Here is a 19,526-nt window from a genome sequence, read left to right on the forward strand (position 1 = left end):
TTCAAGTACCAAAAAATAAAAAAACTAGGAAACACGAATTGTGCTACACAAAAATGCAATAAAATTAAAAATATCAAGTTTTTTTTATAAGAACTATCATAAAAGTAACACCATTCTTATAACTAAAAATACATAAAGGGTAAATAACATCAGCAATATAATTTGTCACCAGAAAAACATCATTACATTTTCAAATTATACTGTGAAATGTATTTTTTTTTTGTTGTTAAAGTCATTACATGTAAGGACAGATATTTTTCTTTTCGAATATTATTTTAGTAATCACTAAAAAACAAATTATTTTCAGTTAAAACCAAGTAAAAAATATACTCTATCTACTTCTGACTTCGAGGATTTTACAGGTCAACAAAGGCAAACAAGTGACAAGAAATAAATTAAACTTTCATATTACCAGTGACTTTATAATTGACAAACTCCAAATGCATTTCGCCTTTCCAGTAGTCCTCCTCAGTGGATATACATCAAGACAGCAATCTTTAGTCATTTTTTATATCCAGCAACCTTTCCCAGCATGCATCGACACTCATCCCGGTTTTTAAATTAAGTACATTTGTATATGCAGTGATGCAAAAATGTTCGACAATTTTCCTTTCTAAACAATTTTCTATTTTATACAATATTTTAGTATTTTTNCATAAACATTTTATTTCTAATAATTTAATGTAATGTAACCCCAATTTACAAGTTTATCTCATTCTTGAATACCTCTAGTGAAGTGAGAGAAGCTTTTCCATTATTTCTTATGATTTAAATTTGCATCTTGTTCTAATATAGCTTGGTCAATCTAATCATATTCCTCAAATAAGATTAAATTACTGTAAAATACCTATTTCCTATCAACCACGGATTTCTAAATAACACTTTCTTATTTTAATTTATTTTAAGTTTTTCTCCAATATAAAAAGTTATGAAATAAGAGAAGCAAACATGTAAGTTGATAGACTTTATTTATTTAAATGGAAAGAAAACAAGTAAAATAAAACTTTTTAATTGAAAAAATTGTAACTACTAATAAAAAGATCTGTACATTATTAGTAATTGTAATTAATGGTAATGTACTGATAAAGTTCATTAAAATGTTCAGCTTCATTGGAAGAAATAGTACTACCCCCTAGCAAATGAATATCAATATTAACAAAACACACAAAAATAAAACCTACAAGCATCTAACATAGCATATTTGAGGAAATTTGGATCTCATCAAATTCATGATTAGAATATTTTCTCAAAATATCATTCTGCACTCATATCAAATATATCATCTCATAAATTGAGAAGAGCAATAAGAGAAAATAGCTCATTGCATTAAATTCTCATATACAAGATATCAAGTACAGTACTCATAGACTGAGGTTACATTATAGATAATATAACAGAATAAAGATTTAAATAAAGCATTATTTTAAATAATGCTTTATTTAAATCTTTATTCTGTTATAATATCTATATGTTAAAATATAGATAAAATATGTTAAAATAGTTAAAATAAAAATTAGTATAATAGAGGTATTTTCACTTTTTAATAAAAGTGTTATGTGAAATTCCAAGACAAAATAAAAATCAGTACTTGCATTATACCAATTTTATACTGCATTCTCTCACTACTCTGTTCAAAACTTTATTTTATAGTAATTTATAAAAGATCTTAAAAGAATCATTAAAGCCATTTTAAAATATTTCTTTCTATGCACAAATGATATCAATTTGCATTAATAAAATTCATATTAAACAATTATTTAAAAGATTTAGTTTTGATTTTAAAAAATTGCTGTTAGCTTTACACAGTACAGTAGTACCTCTTTGAATGACTCTTTGTTGTATTCTTCAGAGTTTCAATGATGCTTTAAAGTTCAAATTGTGCATGCAGTGAAAAATGTACTCAAAGCATAAAATAAGCTGAACAAAGAATACATTCTCAAATTAGCAACAATGTGTTAAATTTCACAACTGTTATAATTAAATCATGCATTTACATTAAGTAAGATATTATCTATCTATCTTCTCAGCAATATTAGCTATTTATATTAATAAACCAAACATACCTGATTTGTATTTGCCGCATTATTTTCTTTATTCGAATCTTTTCGGCCAATTTGTATAGGCCATCTTCAGGCTTTAACGTTGTTCGTTCCAATGGAACCAATAGTTCAAAATTCATTTGAATTTGAACTTTTAACAACTTATGTGTATAAATAAATAGTTAACAATAATATCAAAAACGTGTTGCAACTTAACACTAACATGAAAAACGTAAATTAAAACTAAATATATGATAAAATGTAATCTAAAATCGCGTTGCAATTTAACAATGAAAAAACAAAAAAATTATATCAACTTTAACTGAGTCTGAACTACTAATTCCTAAAAACTCCAGATCATAAAAATGTTTATGGATTATTAAAACCCATACTTTTTTCAATTTTATATTTCCAAGCCATTGGTAATGCTTTTGCATCTTTTGCATTTAGGCATCTGTCCCTCATCTTACTTTTGTAAATTTCTATTTTTTCCATTTCCATTGCGATGGAAGGTGAGTGCCCCGTCCTAACAATCTTGACTTCATCCCATTTGACTACTGCTCCGTCTGACTGTGCCATACTTGCTAATATCGTGCTATTGAGTCTTTTATTTATACTATATTTGTGCTCCTTTACTCGTACTTTAAGGTTTCTTCTGGTCACTCCTATATACTCTTTCTCAATACCTAATTGCTGGTTCTCAAAGGGGATACTGTACACACCCGGTTGCTCTTTCAATTTAAATTTGTCCTTGTCGTTTCTTAATTATCTATAAATATTGGGTGCTCGTTTATAGATTATCTTTGCGTTTTTGTATTTTCCTAACTCCTTCACCACCTTCCTTGTTTGTTCATTGTATGTGAACTTATTTGCGTTTAAGGCACTGATCAAAAGGGCCTTCTTGTACTGCACCAATGTACAAGACCAGAATAAAGAAACTGATAGAATTCAACAGGTAGCAAGGAGTTTAGGATACAGAAAGTCCACAATCACAGGCCTTGTAAAGAGCTATGGTAAACAAAAAGCTACAAATGCAAAACATAACAACAATACTACATTCAATAAGTTCACATACAATGAACAAACAAGGAAGGTGGTGAAGGAGTTAGGAAAATACAAAAACGCAAAGATAATCTATAAACGAGCACCCAATATTTATAGATAATTAAGAAACGACAAGGACAAATTTAAATTGAAAGAGCAACCGGGTGTGTACAGTATCCCCTTTGAGAACCAGCAATTAGGTATTGAGAAAGAGTATATAGGAGTGACCAGAAGAAACCTTAAAGTACGAGTAAAGGAGCACAAATATAGTATAAATAAAAGACTCAATAGCACGATATTAGCAAGTATGGCACAGTCAGACGGAGCAGTAGTCAAATGGGATGAAGTCAAGATTGTTAGGACGGGGCACTCACCTTCCATCGCAATGGAAATGGAAAAAATAGAAATTTACAAAAGTAAGATGAGGGACAGATGCCTAAATGCAAAAGATGCAAAAGCATTACCAATGGCTTGGAAATATAAAATTGAAAAAAGTATGGGTTTTAATAATCCATAAACATTTTTATGATCTGGAGTTTTTAGGAATTAGTAATTCAGACTCAGTTAAAGTTGATATAATTTTTTTGTTTTTTCATTGTTAAATTGCAACGCGATTTTAGATTACATTTTATCATATATTTAGTTTTAATTTACGTTTTTCATGTTAGTGTTAAGTTGCAACACGTTTTTGATATTATTGTTAACTATTTATTTATACACATAAGTTGTTAAAAGTTCAAATTCAAATGAATTTTGAACTATTGGTTCCATTGGAACGAACAACGTTAAAGCCTGAAGATGGCCTATACAAATTGGCCGAAAACGTTCGAATAAAGAAAATAACTCGGCAAATACAAATCAGGTTTGTTTGGTTTATTAATATTAAGTAAGATAGATATTAAACTTTGTTCAATCCAATAAATGTAGTCTTTACTTATTAACCATGGCATTCAAGAAATGTGGCATGGTTAATAAGACATGCTTAAAAAGCAACAAAGCCTAAGAGGAAGGTTTGAATATCAATGATTAAGATGAAAAAGGAACTTATTGCAAAACATGAAAGTGGTACAGGTTTGACGGATCTGGTAGTTTTATTTAAGATGCCAAAGTCAACAGCGTGTGACCAGTAAATGTAACTTTCATTTTATTATGCAGTATTTACATATTTATTTGTTGTTTTTGTGTTTTAATTTATTATTGAGAATTTAATTGTGTTATTTTTATCTTAAACTTAAAAATAGCAAATACTCATCAAATAACTTATTAAAATAGTTATTGTTCAGAGTTTGGGAATGGATTAATTCACTTTACATTATTTCTAATGGGAAAAATTGCTTTGGACTTCAGACAATTCAAAATTCAAATTGCTTCGTGGAATGAATTAAATTATGAGGCACCACTGTATATCAGTAAATTTTTCCAAGCACGTATATCCATCTATAGATTACATGTTATACTTTCTCAAAATTATTATTAAATATTTGAATATTAATACTTTTCTAATTCCTTATATGATTTAAAAGGCATTTCACATTGGTTATCTTAATAGCAAGGTTGAGGCCAAAGTTTTAAATGCGAAAACATTGTATGTCGGATGTTTAACACCGCTCTCCTGTAAGCCTAGAAGTTTGACAGTGGTGTTTGGAATGCCGAGCATGATTCCACTGACTATCCAAACACCATTGTCAAACTTCTAAGCTTACAGGAGAGTGGTGCTAAATGTCCGACATACATGTTTTCGCATTTAAAACTTTGGCCTCAACCTCGCTATTAAAATGTTACAATATTAGTGATCTTTACAAATTATGGCTTCCTTGTAGTAAATGTTAGCAACTGTTTTCATCATTGATAATCATTTTACAGATTAAAATGGCAGAATTTGAAAATTTTAGTTACATTGTACAAGTTGATAAAACAATAAATAGTTTTGTATATTTACTATTTAAAACTTTTATATTACATTAAAAATTGATTTTGAAAAGTTCAATTTATTATTATTATGATTTTTTTTCCTGTTTCATAAAGGGTAAATTTGATTCATTCAGATACAGTATTACTTCTGTAAAATAAAGCAAAAATTAATTTCTAACATACCTAAATAAAGGTTGTAACTGATTACTTAAGTCAGTTTGTAACTGTTTTTCTTCTTCTTCATTTAAATATGGAATACTTTCAAATGCAAACTGTAAATGTAACTTTCAATTAAATGTAATATATGTGTTTATTATATAATAATACAGATAAATTTATCATTTGAAAATAATATTAAAATTATAACAACAATAAAATAAAAAATCAAATTAACATACTGAAACTAACCTTATTAAAATTAAATTCATGATCACACAAAAACTGCAAGCAGGATGTCTGAAATTATATTCAAATAATCTAAATAAAATTATTAATGTAATAAAAAATATTTATATTTTCATAATCATTTCAAGAATTATGAATGTAAACATCAATTATAAAATTAAACTTAGACCAAAACTTTATTGTAATTGCTAAACTTTGAAAATGTTCATTAATTTTTATTTAAACAGATATCATAAAAGATTCATTAAATTCTTTAGTTTTAATTTAAAAATATTAAAAATTAATTTCTAATTATTAGAAACTACAAGTGCAAATATTTATAAAGAAAATCATCTTAGCTCTTCATTAAGGTATTTTGATAAAAATTTATTGAATATTTATAGATTCATTAAGTATTCCAGAAAAGAAAATCCCTACACATAGTAACAATTTGATACACCCAGTTCTACTTTTACATAGTAGATATGATCCCAAAAATTCTATGTAAAAATAAAGATACTGTTTAATTATTATGCCTTTTTGTCCTTTTTTTATCTATTTATAATTTATTTTGTATACTATTACTTTCTACGTATTAACAGGACTTATTATACTGGGAAATTATGGATGCAGATATTTAGTCTTACAGGTGAACTAAATAAAGAATACTGTAAGACTAAATATCTGCATCCATAATTTCCCAGTATAATAAGTCCTGTTAATACATAGAAACTTGTCATTACAGAAAAATGTATAGTTGGTTCTAGCCCTTAAAGAACAGTAAAAATATATATATATATGATATGATAAACAAATTACTGTAATATAATAGGATGTGTTTAAACAAAATATTTCAGTTCTAGTTAATAAACAGAGGAGGAACAAGTGTAACTTGCTTGTCAACAAAATTTAATAAATATATATTATTTACATCAATTTTGTTTTATTTTTTGAATTTTTTAAACACAAAAATAACTCTAGCTTTTAATATCAAATGGCATACAAAACCTATTTTGTATCACAGGAAATTGGAAGAAATGCATACAAACAAATTGTCAAACTTTATGACTGCTTCAATCTTGGGATAAAGTTGAAATGAAAGATGTATTGTTACTATGCACATCGAAATAAGTCATAAAAAAACAGATAGCTATATGACTGAGAGAGTTTCTCTAAGACTAGGGTTTCTCTAACGAGATCTAACTGGGTTAAAAAACAGCTGGGATCTCTCCAGAGATTCCAGCTGTTTTTTTAACCCAGGAAATTCTTCTCACCCTGCAAATTTCTTAAAAATTCACTTTTTTCTTATTTCATGTCAAGGTTGAGGAAATTTTGTAAATAGAAAGTATAATTAACTCATTCACTGTCAGAATACATTTGTATTTATTAATTTTAAGCCTATTTTTGCTTGTTACGTCATATCACAGATTGTTAATAAATAATATGTAGCCTATTTGTGGAAGGACTGAAAATTCTTTACTTGTCAGAACCTGTAATATCTTGAATAATTGCACTGATGATGTCTTAATTTTTAACCATGCCCAGTAGCTTCAATAACTGCATTATGCCAGATTGTGCAAATTGGGTAAGGATACAAACGAGTATAATGTATGCAAGTATGAAGTTTTTTCATAAACCCAATTACTAAAGTCAAACGAACTGCTGAATTATCGGGATATAAGCGCGATGTTGCTATTAAAGCAGCCAAGGCAGACAAGTCAAGAAAACTATACAGCAAAAAAAGTACTGCAATGCATCTTGGAAACAAACCAGAAATCTTAGGTTACAACTGAAAAAACACATAACATCTGTCTTCTCTTAAATGCATTAAAGACAATTCCACCCACATCAATCGAATCAGAAAGGGCATTCTTGGTAGCAGGACTTTTCATTACTAAAATAAGAACCAGATTGAGTGATCAGAGTATTGACCATCTTTGCTTTTTAAAATCTTATTATAAAATTTACAATAGTATTTTGTATTATGTTTTATTTAAAAAACGAAAATTACCTTTTAAGTTAGAAGTTTGATCTAAGTTCATTTTTTTTTCTTTAAGTTTTCAACTCAATTCAAAGGCATTTTTGTTGTAAGCAGTTTCCAACAAACTTTAATAAATTTTTTCTGTTTGTGAAAATTTCTACGTAAGTCAATAGTAATTTCTAATACATATTTTATACAGCATTATTATTATTATTATTAATTTGAAGGTTGTAAGACATATTAAATTACTTAAAAATGAAAAATAATTATATCATTCAATTTCAAGACTTCTTATATCTTATAAATAATTAATTATCTTGGGAACCAAAATCACTTTTGTCTCAAAATCCCAGGACAAGCAAAAGTCCTGGAAATGAGAAACCCTAGTTAAGACATTATCCTAATACTCTGAGGGACCTGGAATTGAATCCAGGCAAACAATATTCTAGGAACATTCTATTCTGTTTTAACATAACATGGATTACATTCTCAACTGTTATATTATAATAATTTGACCCTGCACATTCTTGGAATTGTAATGTCTTAACACCTTTGATCCCAAAAAAGCCAAAAAACTGTTACCCAAAATGTGTGTTTGTTGTATTTAGTTTAATATATTAGGACAAGGTAAAGATTAAGAAACAAAATTTTGCATGGTAATTTGTGTATAAGGAGCATTGATGCTATAGAATTTTGGTGGTTAAAGGTTGAGGGAGTAGGGAGATAAATGTGGGGTTGTGTCATATCTCAAGTAGGGTTAAACTTAATGATGGTTTCACTCATTATTAGCATTTACAATTTTTTATAAAACTCATCCCTATCCTCAAAATTAAGCTTTTTGCCATTTCACAATAATTAATATAAAAAAACTTTTATAAGAAAATCTCATAACAGATGGCACCAAGTACAATTTAATTATTATTAATATAAAAGTTATATTTTTAATGAAATCTTATAGCAGCCAGGAAAGTTATGCAACTCATTGCTGGTTTTTTTTCCAGCAATTGTTCTGGTTTTGATAAACACAACAAAGAAATTGGACTTTCAATTTTTTCAAAACTTTAGAATTTAATTTCCTCAACATACTTACTTGGAAAGAAAAACAATGATCAATTGAGCAAACTGAATGTGATCGGATATAAAAGACGAATGTCTGTGCTCTGTATCTATGAGAAATAAAAAATAAATATTACTAATGATAATCAAGATTAAAACTTATTACTTGTATTGTAATATATGTGTATAAGATACCTGATTTATTTTTTGCTTGATATTCTAGTAAATACTGTGAGAATTCGAGAATAGAGAATAATTTTAAATAATCAGTTAAAAGTCTATTCAATTAATCAGTAATTTAAAAGTAACATTTTAACATCAAAAATCACACATTTTGTCAGTTTTCGTGGGAAAAGGAAGTAGAACTTTCCTTGGAAGAGATGTTATCACATAATATCAGAAATAATATCCCATCATATGTTACAAATACAAAAACCTGATTGGAGAGGAATTTAGGATAAAAGGAAGAGAAATCGTATTCTTGGGGCAGCTGAAATAAGCCCACCAACTGTCATATAGGGGCAGCAGTTGATGCTAATCCAGGACTGCCGTAGAGGGAAACAACCCGAGGAAGAAATGACATCCATAGAAGAGAACAACCATAAGAAAATTCCCACATAGCCGAAGTGGTCAGGCATTGAAGTCACATCTTGCTACTATACAGCCCTCCTCTGTCTCCATATCAGAAAGACATCTCCACATATCATTTGGATTACATCAACAGAAACAAATCAACTAACCCAGAGGTATTATAATTAGAACCTTTTGTAAACACTCTGTGTTTAGTTGGTGTACATAGTTAGGCATTGATTTACAATAGATTATTTCCTTGTGTATTCTTTATTTTATTCATTAAACTCTTGTTTGTTATCTGTTAACTTGTCTGTTCACTTGGTTGAATACAGATGTCAAATATGGTCAAATACAATTGTAGGCAGTCTGAATGGGATATCCGGACTGCCTACAATTGGAACTAACCCATGACTTCCCCACTCAATAAAAATACTGCCCTCCTTTTAAATATAGATCTTAATATCACAAGTTAGGATGCAAATTCCTACCCTAGCTGGTGTCAGGTCCTAACGTCAGAAGGATCATACAATCCTAACAGCAATTTAAAACTTTTACCATCCACCAACAAAGTGAGAGGGTCTCACGACTCGACAATTAGAGAGCTAACCCTCGCCCATATTCTCACAATACAAAGAATATCAAACAGTAGTTTTTAATCATTAAATAAACTACTTTTATCAGGTTTATCAATTCGTAATAAATTAATATGTAAAGTTAGTTTCAAATATGATACGAAGTTTCTAAAAAGTTTGAATTCATAATACAGTTCAGGACATTAATTCAAATTTAAGAAACTTGGGATAAATTACTATTATGTATGTACATACATTACAAAACAGCATCAAATGCCTAAAAGTTTATACAATTTAAATACAAACACAAAAATATAATTTAGAATTTTCTTAGTACATCCTTCTCATATAAATACTTTAAAAATGATTTTATATAATTTTAGCAAAAAAAGAATTTATGAAGAAATGTCATCTCCACTTGTATTTAATTCTGTTCCCATGAAGTGAGAAAGACATAATAATAAAATTCCAAATTATTTTTGTTTTTATTTGAATTATGCATTTTTAACTAAATGAGTATTTCAACTATGTTCATACCCTTAATTAGCATAGTTGAAATATTCAAATTATTGAGAATGTTAAATATTATGTATGTTTTTAAATAAAAAGCAAAATTGAAGAATTTGTTATAAAGGCTTAAGTCATATACTTAACACCTTTTAATTTCCAGAAAAATTGTTTTATTTTAACTAATGTTTTCAACCTAGTTAATAGGCCATCTTCAGGTTACAGATGTAAATTACATGATTGATAAAATATATTTTAAAATGGAACAAGGTTAAAAAATCATGTTTAAATCTTTAAGGCTAATACAAGTTTTCTATATGTTCTAGCCAGCATTTCTTCTGTAAGTCACAATTACTCACAAATGCTGGTTGAATTGTTTGCAACACATACAACACTTAACCTTACTTTTAAATCTTTAAGCATGTTAACATCTTTGAACCTTTTCCAGTATTGAATATATGATCATCTTATAATTTAGAACTGTAATCTGAAGATGGCCTGTTAAATAGGCCAAAAACATTAGTTAAAATAAAATGATTTTGCTGGAAATTAAAAACTGTTAAGTATATGATCTTAATTGCTCATTCCAGTTGGACATTTAGACTTATAAAGGCTTGTTCACATACAAGAATATCATGCATTTCATGTAAATTTTTATACAATTTCTACTTACTTATTTTCTTCTTTTTCATTACAGAATAGGGTCAAACCTATTAAACATTGAAAACTAATTTTAATATTACTATTATATCATCAACTTATTTTATATTTATATTATTATTGTATAATGAACATAAAGACTATATAATACAATCTTCATGTCTATACAATAAAATACAGTATTAAAACACCTTTCAGAACCAAATCAACTCCAATACATAATCACAGACAGGACTAATATTTTCAATCCTTTCCACAATCTTCTTCAGGTCAAAAGTTTTGAATAAGAATGCTTTTTGAATATTGTTGCAATCGATGCATTTCAAATATCATTGCATTTTTGAATGCATTTATGATTTTAAATTTGATGTGAGGCATTGCTAGCATAAAAATAAAAATAATAATAATTGATAACACACACTAAATGTTCCTAAATAAATTTCCAAAAGTATTTTTTATGAAATATTCTTCAAATAATTTTGCTTTAAGGTTTATTATAATTGCATTAGGTTGCAGTTTTAATGTAATGTCTTTCTATGACAATAGTTTCTCACGTTTGAAATTAATACTGTTCTCTTTCTTTTGTGCATATAATTAATTATTATTGTTTTTATTTTTATGCCATTGATGTCTCAAACCAAATTTAACATTATAAATGCACATTCTAAGAAATAGAACAGATTCAAAAATGCAATAATATTTGAAAAGCATTCAGATTCAAAACCTTTGACCTGAAGATGATCCATAGAAAGGATCGAAAAACATTAGTCCTGTCCATGATTTCTTACTGGAGATTTTTGGTTCTGTAAGATGTTTTAGTACTATATACATACACTCCAGCCTGAAGAATTGTTGTGAACTATACAATAAGATTGAGATTCTTTAGAACTATGTATAATTCTCACTCAACTTATATAAAATAAACAACTTCAAATTTCAGAAGATTACAATTTTATTTAAAAATATTATACAATATACATACAAGTATATCAGAATATCCAGAAGACTGAAAGTCCTTAGAAAATTTAGGTGTATTGTGTATTATATATAATTAAATGTCTTTTTACTTTAATATTATTATTAAGAATGTATATGTTTAAAATTATTGATAATTTAACAATTTATTACTTAAAATTAAATGAACCACGGAAGTTTAATTTATATTATTATTCCTTACCAAACTGACATGGTGCAAACTGAGTAACACTTGAATACAGTTTCAAGTATCTCTTATCAATGGTGTCAAATAAACTGAAATACAAAAATATTACTTTTAATACTTTAATAAAAAAAAATGGAACAGTGTATTCATTTATTCAATTATTATTCTAAAATTTAATATTTACCTAGGTTTTAAGTCAGGAGTAGCATATAATCCTGTAAATTCTGTATCAAAACCTAAGGTAAAAAAAAAATTGAATAAAATTTTCAACTATTAAACTGAAAAATATTTTAATTCAAAATTTGATTAAATTTTTATTAATAAATACTTTTATATCCTCTTACAGTAAATTAATAGTTCACATATTGTAGATAAAACTTCATATCTACCAACTTGAATTATTAATTTACTGTAAAAGTAATTATTAATTTATATATTATGTGAATTAGCAATAAGTGTGAATGAGTCAGTTTATCTCTTCACTTTGTTTACTACAGTATTTTTTTCGTCAAGTGCAAACAAAATACCTGCAAAATTTCAGAAATTTTCAGCAAAAAGCACAGGAGTTATTAAGTTTCAAAGAGAGTGAACAAAATCGTGCTTCCCATGCACACACAAACACTAACATCCATACATACAGAAAAAAAACCTTGAATTTTTTTGCATTTCTCGAAATTTCAAGGTCCCGGATTCAAAAATGTAAAAATCTTGAGAGGTCATTGTTTTGACTGATTGCCATACTTTCCTCTATTATGTATAACAGAGCCAGGAACATGGGCGCAGCCAGAGTTTTGTTATGGGGGTGCCTAGTAGAGGCCAACCTGACACAAAATTGAATTATTTCAAATTATTGTTCATTAAAATGAAATTTCCATAAGAATCGACAATAACTTAACACACAAAATATGAAACTTCCTTTAATCATACATTCTCGTAACATTAATATCAAACTCTAGCAATGCCTTAAACAAAAATTAACCAATCAATTATTTTTTTTTTTTACCATTCTTTAATATAGTTCACCATCTTTAATCTAGATATAGACCAGGGGTGGCCAACAGTTTTTTCCGTAGAGACTAAACTGTACATAGAGATTACAGATACACTTTGCACATTGGGCACAGAAAGCCCCGTTGACTTTTTTTTTAGGATCAGAATTTCTCAATTTTCCTATAACTTCACATTGTCAGGTTCTAGAGAATTATCGCGGATCCATTCAACCAATTATTTGAAGTTCAGTCCAATATTCAGAGATTAATTGTGGGCCGTGGTACACTACACCCAATTAAATTAGCTTCAACTTTTTATTTCTTTTTGCAAATCAGCTCAACACTTTTTAAGCTGTGATTTTCTGGGGAGGGCACCAGGTTAATTGGGGGGCTGTGCCCACCCATGCCCCTTCCTGGCTACGCCCATGGCCAGGAAAGTAATTAGTCTGAAAGATGAATGTCAGAAACTTAAATATATTTCAATCCACAAAGAGAAAATTCAAAAAAAATATTATACTAAACCAAAACCATATTAATTTATAAAGTTATGATTCAATAAAGTTGAATATACAGGTAGGCTTCCTACAACGCGGTAGATACGTTCCTTGAAAATATCGCATTTTTTCTTTAAGATTAATTTCTCATTTTTAGCATACATCAATTGCATAATATTTCAATAATTATATGTAAATTAAATTGCAATGAAATTAAAAAGGTACTTACTAATAAAAGAAGCTTCTTTGATTGACTTTTCGATAACTGGTAGTAATTCTTCAAAATTAGACAATGTTACATGTGCCATTCTAAAATAAAAGAAAAAAAATGAGCAAGTAGTTATTGTGACATCACAAATCATGGACTGCAATTTTTAATTTATTTAATTTAAACTATATGCTCTCCATCTTCAAATTAGTAGTGTTTTGCCACTATACATCATACATTTCCTGTTAGCAATAGAGTCATGCCAGTCATCTATTTAACTCCTTTCAGGAGAAGTTTTCAAATTGAAATAACATGACTTCTGAACTTTATCGGAAGTTCTTATATACAGTGGGTGATCAGTTAACGAACATAATCCATTCCAAAACCATCTTCACTATCCAAATTGTTTGTTAACCAATTATCAATTTACTATAGATTTTGTGAGAATTTGATTAATTCATTCTGGAGACCCCAAAAAATAAATAAATACTTATATACTTTCTTACCATGTTTATTTACATGTAATAACAAACTGAAAGCAATCTCTTCATTTTTTCATGGATGGCACATCTTTGTTTCTCAGATGCAATTTTCGTTACTCCTTTATCTGCTTGAGTCTTTTTTGATTATATCTTTCTTACCTAAGATCGTATCTACTGTAGATCTATTGAAGTCATTCTGCCTACAGCATCAGACATCTACCTACTCTCTACCTTGGCTATTATGTCTTGCTTAGTTTCTATAGTGAAGACAGTTCTTGACACTCCACTCTTTTTAGGCCCCATAATATCAGTTTTTTAAATAAAAAGTTCAGAAAAGCACTTACAAAAATTCAGAGAACAGAAATCAACTAGTGCAAAAACGGTTATGTATACAACTGTGAAAGTCTTGTTCCATAAACCATTCATAGAGGCCATTAAAATACAGTTTTACAGATCTTAAATGCAGCGTCACTTCTTGTGTTTGTTGTCTGAACATAAAAATCTTTTACGAAAGTGTTTGTTGTCCAATTTGTTTATAGTCTGAACTGTTCCTTAACCAATCACTCACTGTAGTTAATTGGAGTCTCCTGTCCTTCCTTCCTTCCATACTCGAGATTAACAGACAGACAGACAGACAGAGACAGAAGGACAGACAGACAGAGACAGACGACAGTGGGAATTTATAGGTCTATAATTTTTTCAAATTGTAGCCCAATTAATTATATATTTTAAAAACTATTAATTGTACTACCAAGACTTCCATCCAATTTTCATTTTCAGATCAATTAATTTAGAAGATATAACTACACTGCTGGTCACTCATTGCTGTGCCAATGGGAGACACCAGACCTCTATGGCACTTAGCCAACTTAAGTTTTAACACTAGCATATTTCAAGCAAAGGAAAAATGAACTTTACAAGGTTAACAAATCATTTTTTTTTATCACTACACACATTAAAAAACTAACTTTTTAAACAGGATAAAGATCTTTATTGAATGTGCATTTTTGCCTTAGCTGTTTTAAATTTTGAGGCTTAAAACTATTAAAATTATAAAACAATTTTCATGTATACATATGCAACAACTTTGGCACAATTGATCATATAGATAAAGAAAACAAAGGGTAAAAAAATAAATGATGGTAATGGAAGAGAAGGTGAGAAGTCATAGTACAATTATTTAAATATACAGAACTGAATACAGAACAGATATAGCCAAGGTCAGGTGACTATTCAATGCAGGGAGTTATTTGTTGGTAAAATGATGAAAAGGTCTAAAATTGGAGAAGTATTTGTGTGGAAAAAGTGAATGTGGTTTTATTGGAGTGAAAAAAGAATTAACAAATAATTATTTATTGTGACATCATCACAATGTTGGGCTGCAATTTTTAATCATATTTTAAATTTATTTAATTTAAAATATAGATTCTCCACCTTCAAATTAACAGTGTCTTGCCCCTCTACATCATACTTTTCCTTTACCAATAGTCATGCAAGTCATCTATTAACTGCTTTCAGGAGAAAAGTTTTGAATTGAAATAACATGACTTCTGATTTGCATCAGAAGTTCATATATAGTTAATCCTGATTAACTATATACAAAAACTTCTTGAGATTAAGACAGACAGATGACAGTGGAAATTTATAGACCTACAATTTTTTCAAATTGCAGTCCAAAAAGAAGAGATGAAAAAGTGATAGGTGGATATGCATGCAAAAATGATAAAAAAGAAAGCAAGTTGAATTAAAAAGTGAAGATGGTAAAAATAATTTTTATATAACAGTATGTTCTTATAGGTATTTTGAGTGTTCATAACTTATTCTTTTACATCTGTTAATGTTAATTGTTAGCAAAATAATTATATCCTATAGTAAATGGAATAAAAAATGTCCAAATAACTATTGTTAAGTTCTTAAGAAAAATCACAAACAAGCTAATGAGGGCCATTGTAAAGGCCAAAATGCATACTGGGATTTGAAGTAGTTAATAAAAATTTTTCTGGTATGTATGGTTACAATAACTGACTTAATAATTACATAAACATATATACAAGCAAAAAGCAAAAGAAAAAATAAAATAAAAAATATTATTTTTCTATAAAGAAATCAGTAATTTTTATTTATTTTCATTTCTTTAGTTCATGTTAAAAGTTTTGCAATAGTGTAAGATACAGTACTCTATTTTTATTTATTTATTTTTTGAGCCTATCAAATTTGCATTCATAAATGATTGATCTTTTTTTGAAGATTTAATCCAATGTCCTGTGACAAAATAAACATGCAATTAGATGATATTTCAAAAGAGTTTTCTCTTTTTCAGAAACATTAGCAACAACATTGCAATTAATTCTAATATATTTTTATTATATCATTCAATTAATTACATAATTATATATAAAACAACAAAACAGCCAAAATTATATTAATAATCAAATGAGCTAGACTAACTATCAGGCTAGAATATGACTAATTAATTACTTAGATATTATAGAAATACACAAAAAAATATACTTAGATATATAATTTGGACTAATGGTAGATATTATGTTGCCATCTCAAATTAAATTTAATAATTACTAATTTCAGAACTAAACTAATTAATTTTGACTATTCTAAAAAACTCCAAAATATATAACACCTATATAAATAATTAATTAGAAAAGTGTATTTATTTTAATTACATTGTCATTATTTAATTACATGTCTGATCAAGACTAAAGATTTCCATTCCCACATAACAATAAAATCCATAACAATATATAAAAAAAATATGAGCTAAAAAAATGATAATTATTGCTTGATAGTTAATCCAGTTCATTTGATTATTAATTATAATATTGATCACTTGTAAATCATTTTTTCTATCAATTTAATTAACTATTATTACTGTTTTCTCATTACAATTTGACTGGTAAATTCAGAAATATGGATCCATAATTTTCTGAAAATCTAATATTTCTATTCTTATTTACAGAATATCTAATCCTGATACAGTGCATTGTTTGACACTAATAGATTCCTGATCTAATAAGCTGCATTGTTTGCACAACTGCACAGTAAATGAAATACTTCTGTGCATGTGGATTGTCAGATAGCATAGTCTGTAATCATAACTGTCAATTCATTATGAATACTGTTGAATATGCAAACTTAAATGAGTGTTTGAGTGTAATTTAATTCAGGTATAAAGAAATTATTTGTAATACAAGTGTTGCTTTTGTCAAATAATTTGTTTGTTCAAGTCATGACAATTTAATGCAAAACAAATTATGAATTTAATGATAAAAAATTAAAATATAGTACTGCAGTTTTCACATCCATGAAAATTTCCTATTCTGAGTAGTTTTTTCCAAGCAGCTATAAAAAAATGAAAGAGAATGTTCAATCTAGAAAGCCAAATAAGTTTTATCTTATTCACAAATAGGAAACAGAAATTGTAACCTAAATAGTATGTAAATCTTTATAAACTGAAAATAAAAATAATTTGAAACAAAATTTTAAAACGAATACCAAGAATATACTTCTTAATACCTTAAGAATTATTTATAAAAGCATTTTAATTATTTCACCGATTAAAAATAATTAAATTCTAATTTAAAAAAAAAATAATAAATTATATATTCTTAAAATTCTCATACGAAAAAATAAATAAACAAAATGTGTTACACTAATTATAGCAATCATATATTTTAATATTCATTCGGAAAATAAAAAGCATAATAATGTGCAATAACACCTTTTATATCTTCGACAAATTCCACGTGTCTTTCAAATACACGTGTTTACATTTCAGATTAGTGTTGCCACCAATTTTCATAAATTTAAAAATAATATATGTAAATATATAATAAAAATTCATATAATTAAATTATACGAAGCATATCCTAAAAGTAAGATGCAATCTCTTATAACAACTCAATAACAAATTACATTAAAAAATTAAATTAGCCGTTTGAAAGAATATAATCCACAGCCGAATGGCCGAGCAGTCAAGATGACAGCCTACTGCTCTGGGGGACCCAGGATCAAATCCGAACTGGGTTGAAAAATCCCCAGGAATTTTTCGGGTGGAGTGAACCATCCGAATATGTCGGGCCCCGTCCTTCACCACCCGCCTCCCATTATAAGCTTGGTCGAACCCATAATGGGTTTGCTTGAAACAGACTGTCTTAGTGCCGACAGGGCGGAAAGAGTAAAAAAAAAGTCCAAGTTATTTTTCTACTTAGTCGCCATTCTTTTCTAAACGCTTTTCCGGCGGTAGACAATGGCAAAACTTTTTTCTGAAATTCTTCACTTAATAATTGAATAACTCTATGAATGCATTTTTAATTTTATTATCTTCTGAGAAGTGCAAGCCACCAAGATGTTTCTTAATTAAGAGGTCAAAACTCAAAAGGGTAGAAGTGTTCTAAGTTCAGATTATGCACAAAGTGGTGAAATACGTATGCTTCACGATAATGCAATACCCCATACTGCACGTTAGACTTTATGGCTAAAAAAGTATGAAGGACCGATAGGAAAACAGGTTTTTAACTTTTTTCGCCTTGTGGGTACTAAGAGGGCCTCTTATAGCAAGCCTATTATGAGTTTGGCCAGACCCACAATGGGCAGCAGGTTAGTGATGGACGGGGACCGACATATCCGGTCGGTTTGTTTGTTTGTTTGTTAAGTTATGGCAACGCAACACTTGGGCGATCTGCCTAAGATAATGCCTTCCGGGAGGTCTTTTTAAGGGAAACTGGCCTCTATTTAGGCATTACAGACGTGGAGAAATCCCATGTGGCCAGCCTGTCCGAGCAGGCGCGAACCCACGACCGAACTCCCAGTCTCCAGTGTACGAAGACCGCTTGGCCACTGATGAGCTGCATATCTGGTCGGATCATCCCCCGAAAAAATTCCTGGGAATTTTTCGACCCGTCCGAATTCGATCCCAATTATTGGTTGGTTGGTGATGATCTGGTCAGATCACTACCAACCAACCAACAATCAAAGGCACCTGTTATCTACAGAGCGCTTGATTTGAATAAAACTAAAATAAATGTATAGTATATCAAATATTTTTATGTACTTTTCCGTCAACTATATCAAACTGTCATAAACATACTAGTACGCTATGATGGGTTGGATTAGATTATGAATTTACTCTCGATTAGCATTGATAGAGGTAGCCAAATATCTGTAGCACGCAGACGACTAACGTCCAAAACAGGCCTTGAAAGTAACGGATATTCCACGGATATGCACACATTCCATTTTCCTTTTTGGACCATTTAAGAAGCATATTAACGCCTTACACTTCTCAGATAATGAAGTTAAAGACGCAGTCATGGACTTGTACAAATCGTCAAGTGAAGAATTTTTCGGAAAGGAATTTTTGCCCTTGTCTTTCCAGGAAATGTTTCGAAAAGAATGGCGATTATGTAGAAAAATAGCTTAGACTGTGCCCTTTTAAATGGCTAATTTA

General features: G+C 28.7%; 1 protein-coding gene across 1 annotated transcript in view; it reads right to left on the bottom strand.

Annotated features, from left to right (window-relative positions):
* Positions 1-19,526, bottom strand: part of LOC111629868 (poly(A)-specific ribonuclease PNLDC1-like) — a 66,946-nt gene that overhangs the window by 47,105 nt on the left and 315 nt on the right. The window contains exons 2-8 of the mRNA XM_023373782.1: positions 13,602-13,681; positions 12,074-12,125; positions 11,905-11,978; positions 10,741-10,777; positions 8,450-8,525; positions 5,403-5,450; positions 5,178-5,266 (exon numbers count right to left, since the gene is read on the bottom strand). Of these exons, the coding sequence (XP_023229550.1) occupies positions 5,178-5,266; positions 5,403-5,450; positions 8,450-8,525; positions 10,741-10,777; positions 11,905-11,978; positions 12,074-12,125; positions 13,602-13,680 (455 nt within the window). The 5' untranslated portion in view covers position 13,681. The remainder of the gene's footprint in view (positions 1-5,177; positions 5,267-5,402; positions 5,451-8,449; positions 8,526-10,740; positions 10,778-11,904; positions 11,979-12,073; positions 12,126-13,601; positions 13,682-19,526) is intronic.

The sequence above is a fragment of the Centruroides sculpturatus genome, unplaced genomic scaffold (genome assembly GCF_000671375.1).
Source record: "Centruroides sculpturatus isolate CEXI.00-Female unplaced genomic scaffold, Cexi_2.0 scaffold68, whole genome shotgun sequence".
Lineage (NCBI taxonomy): Eukaryota > Metazoa > Arthropoda > Arachnida > Scorpiones > Buthidae > Centruroides > Centruroides sculpturatus.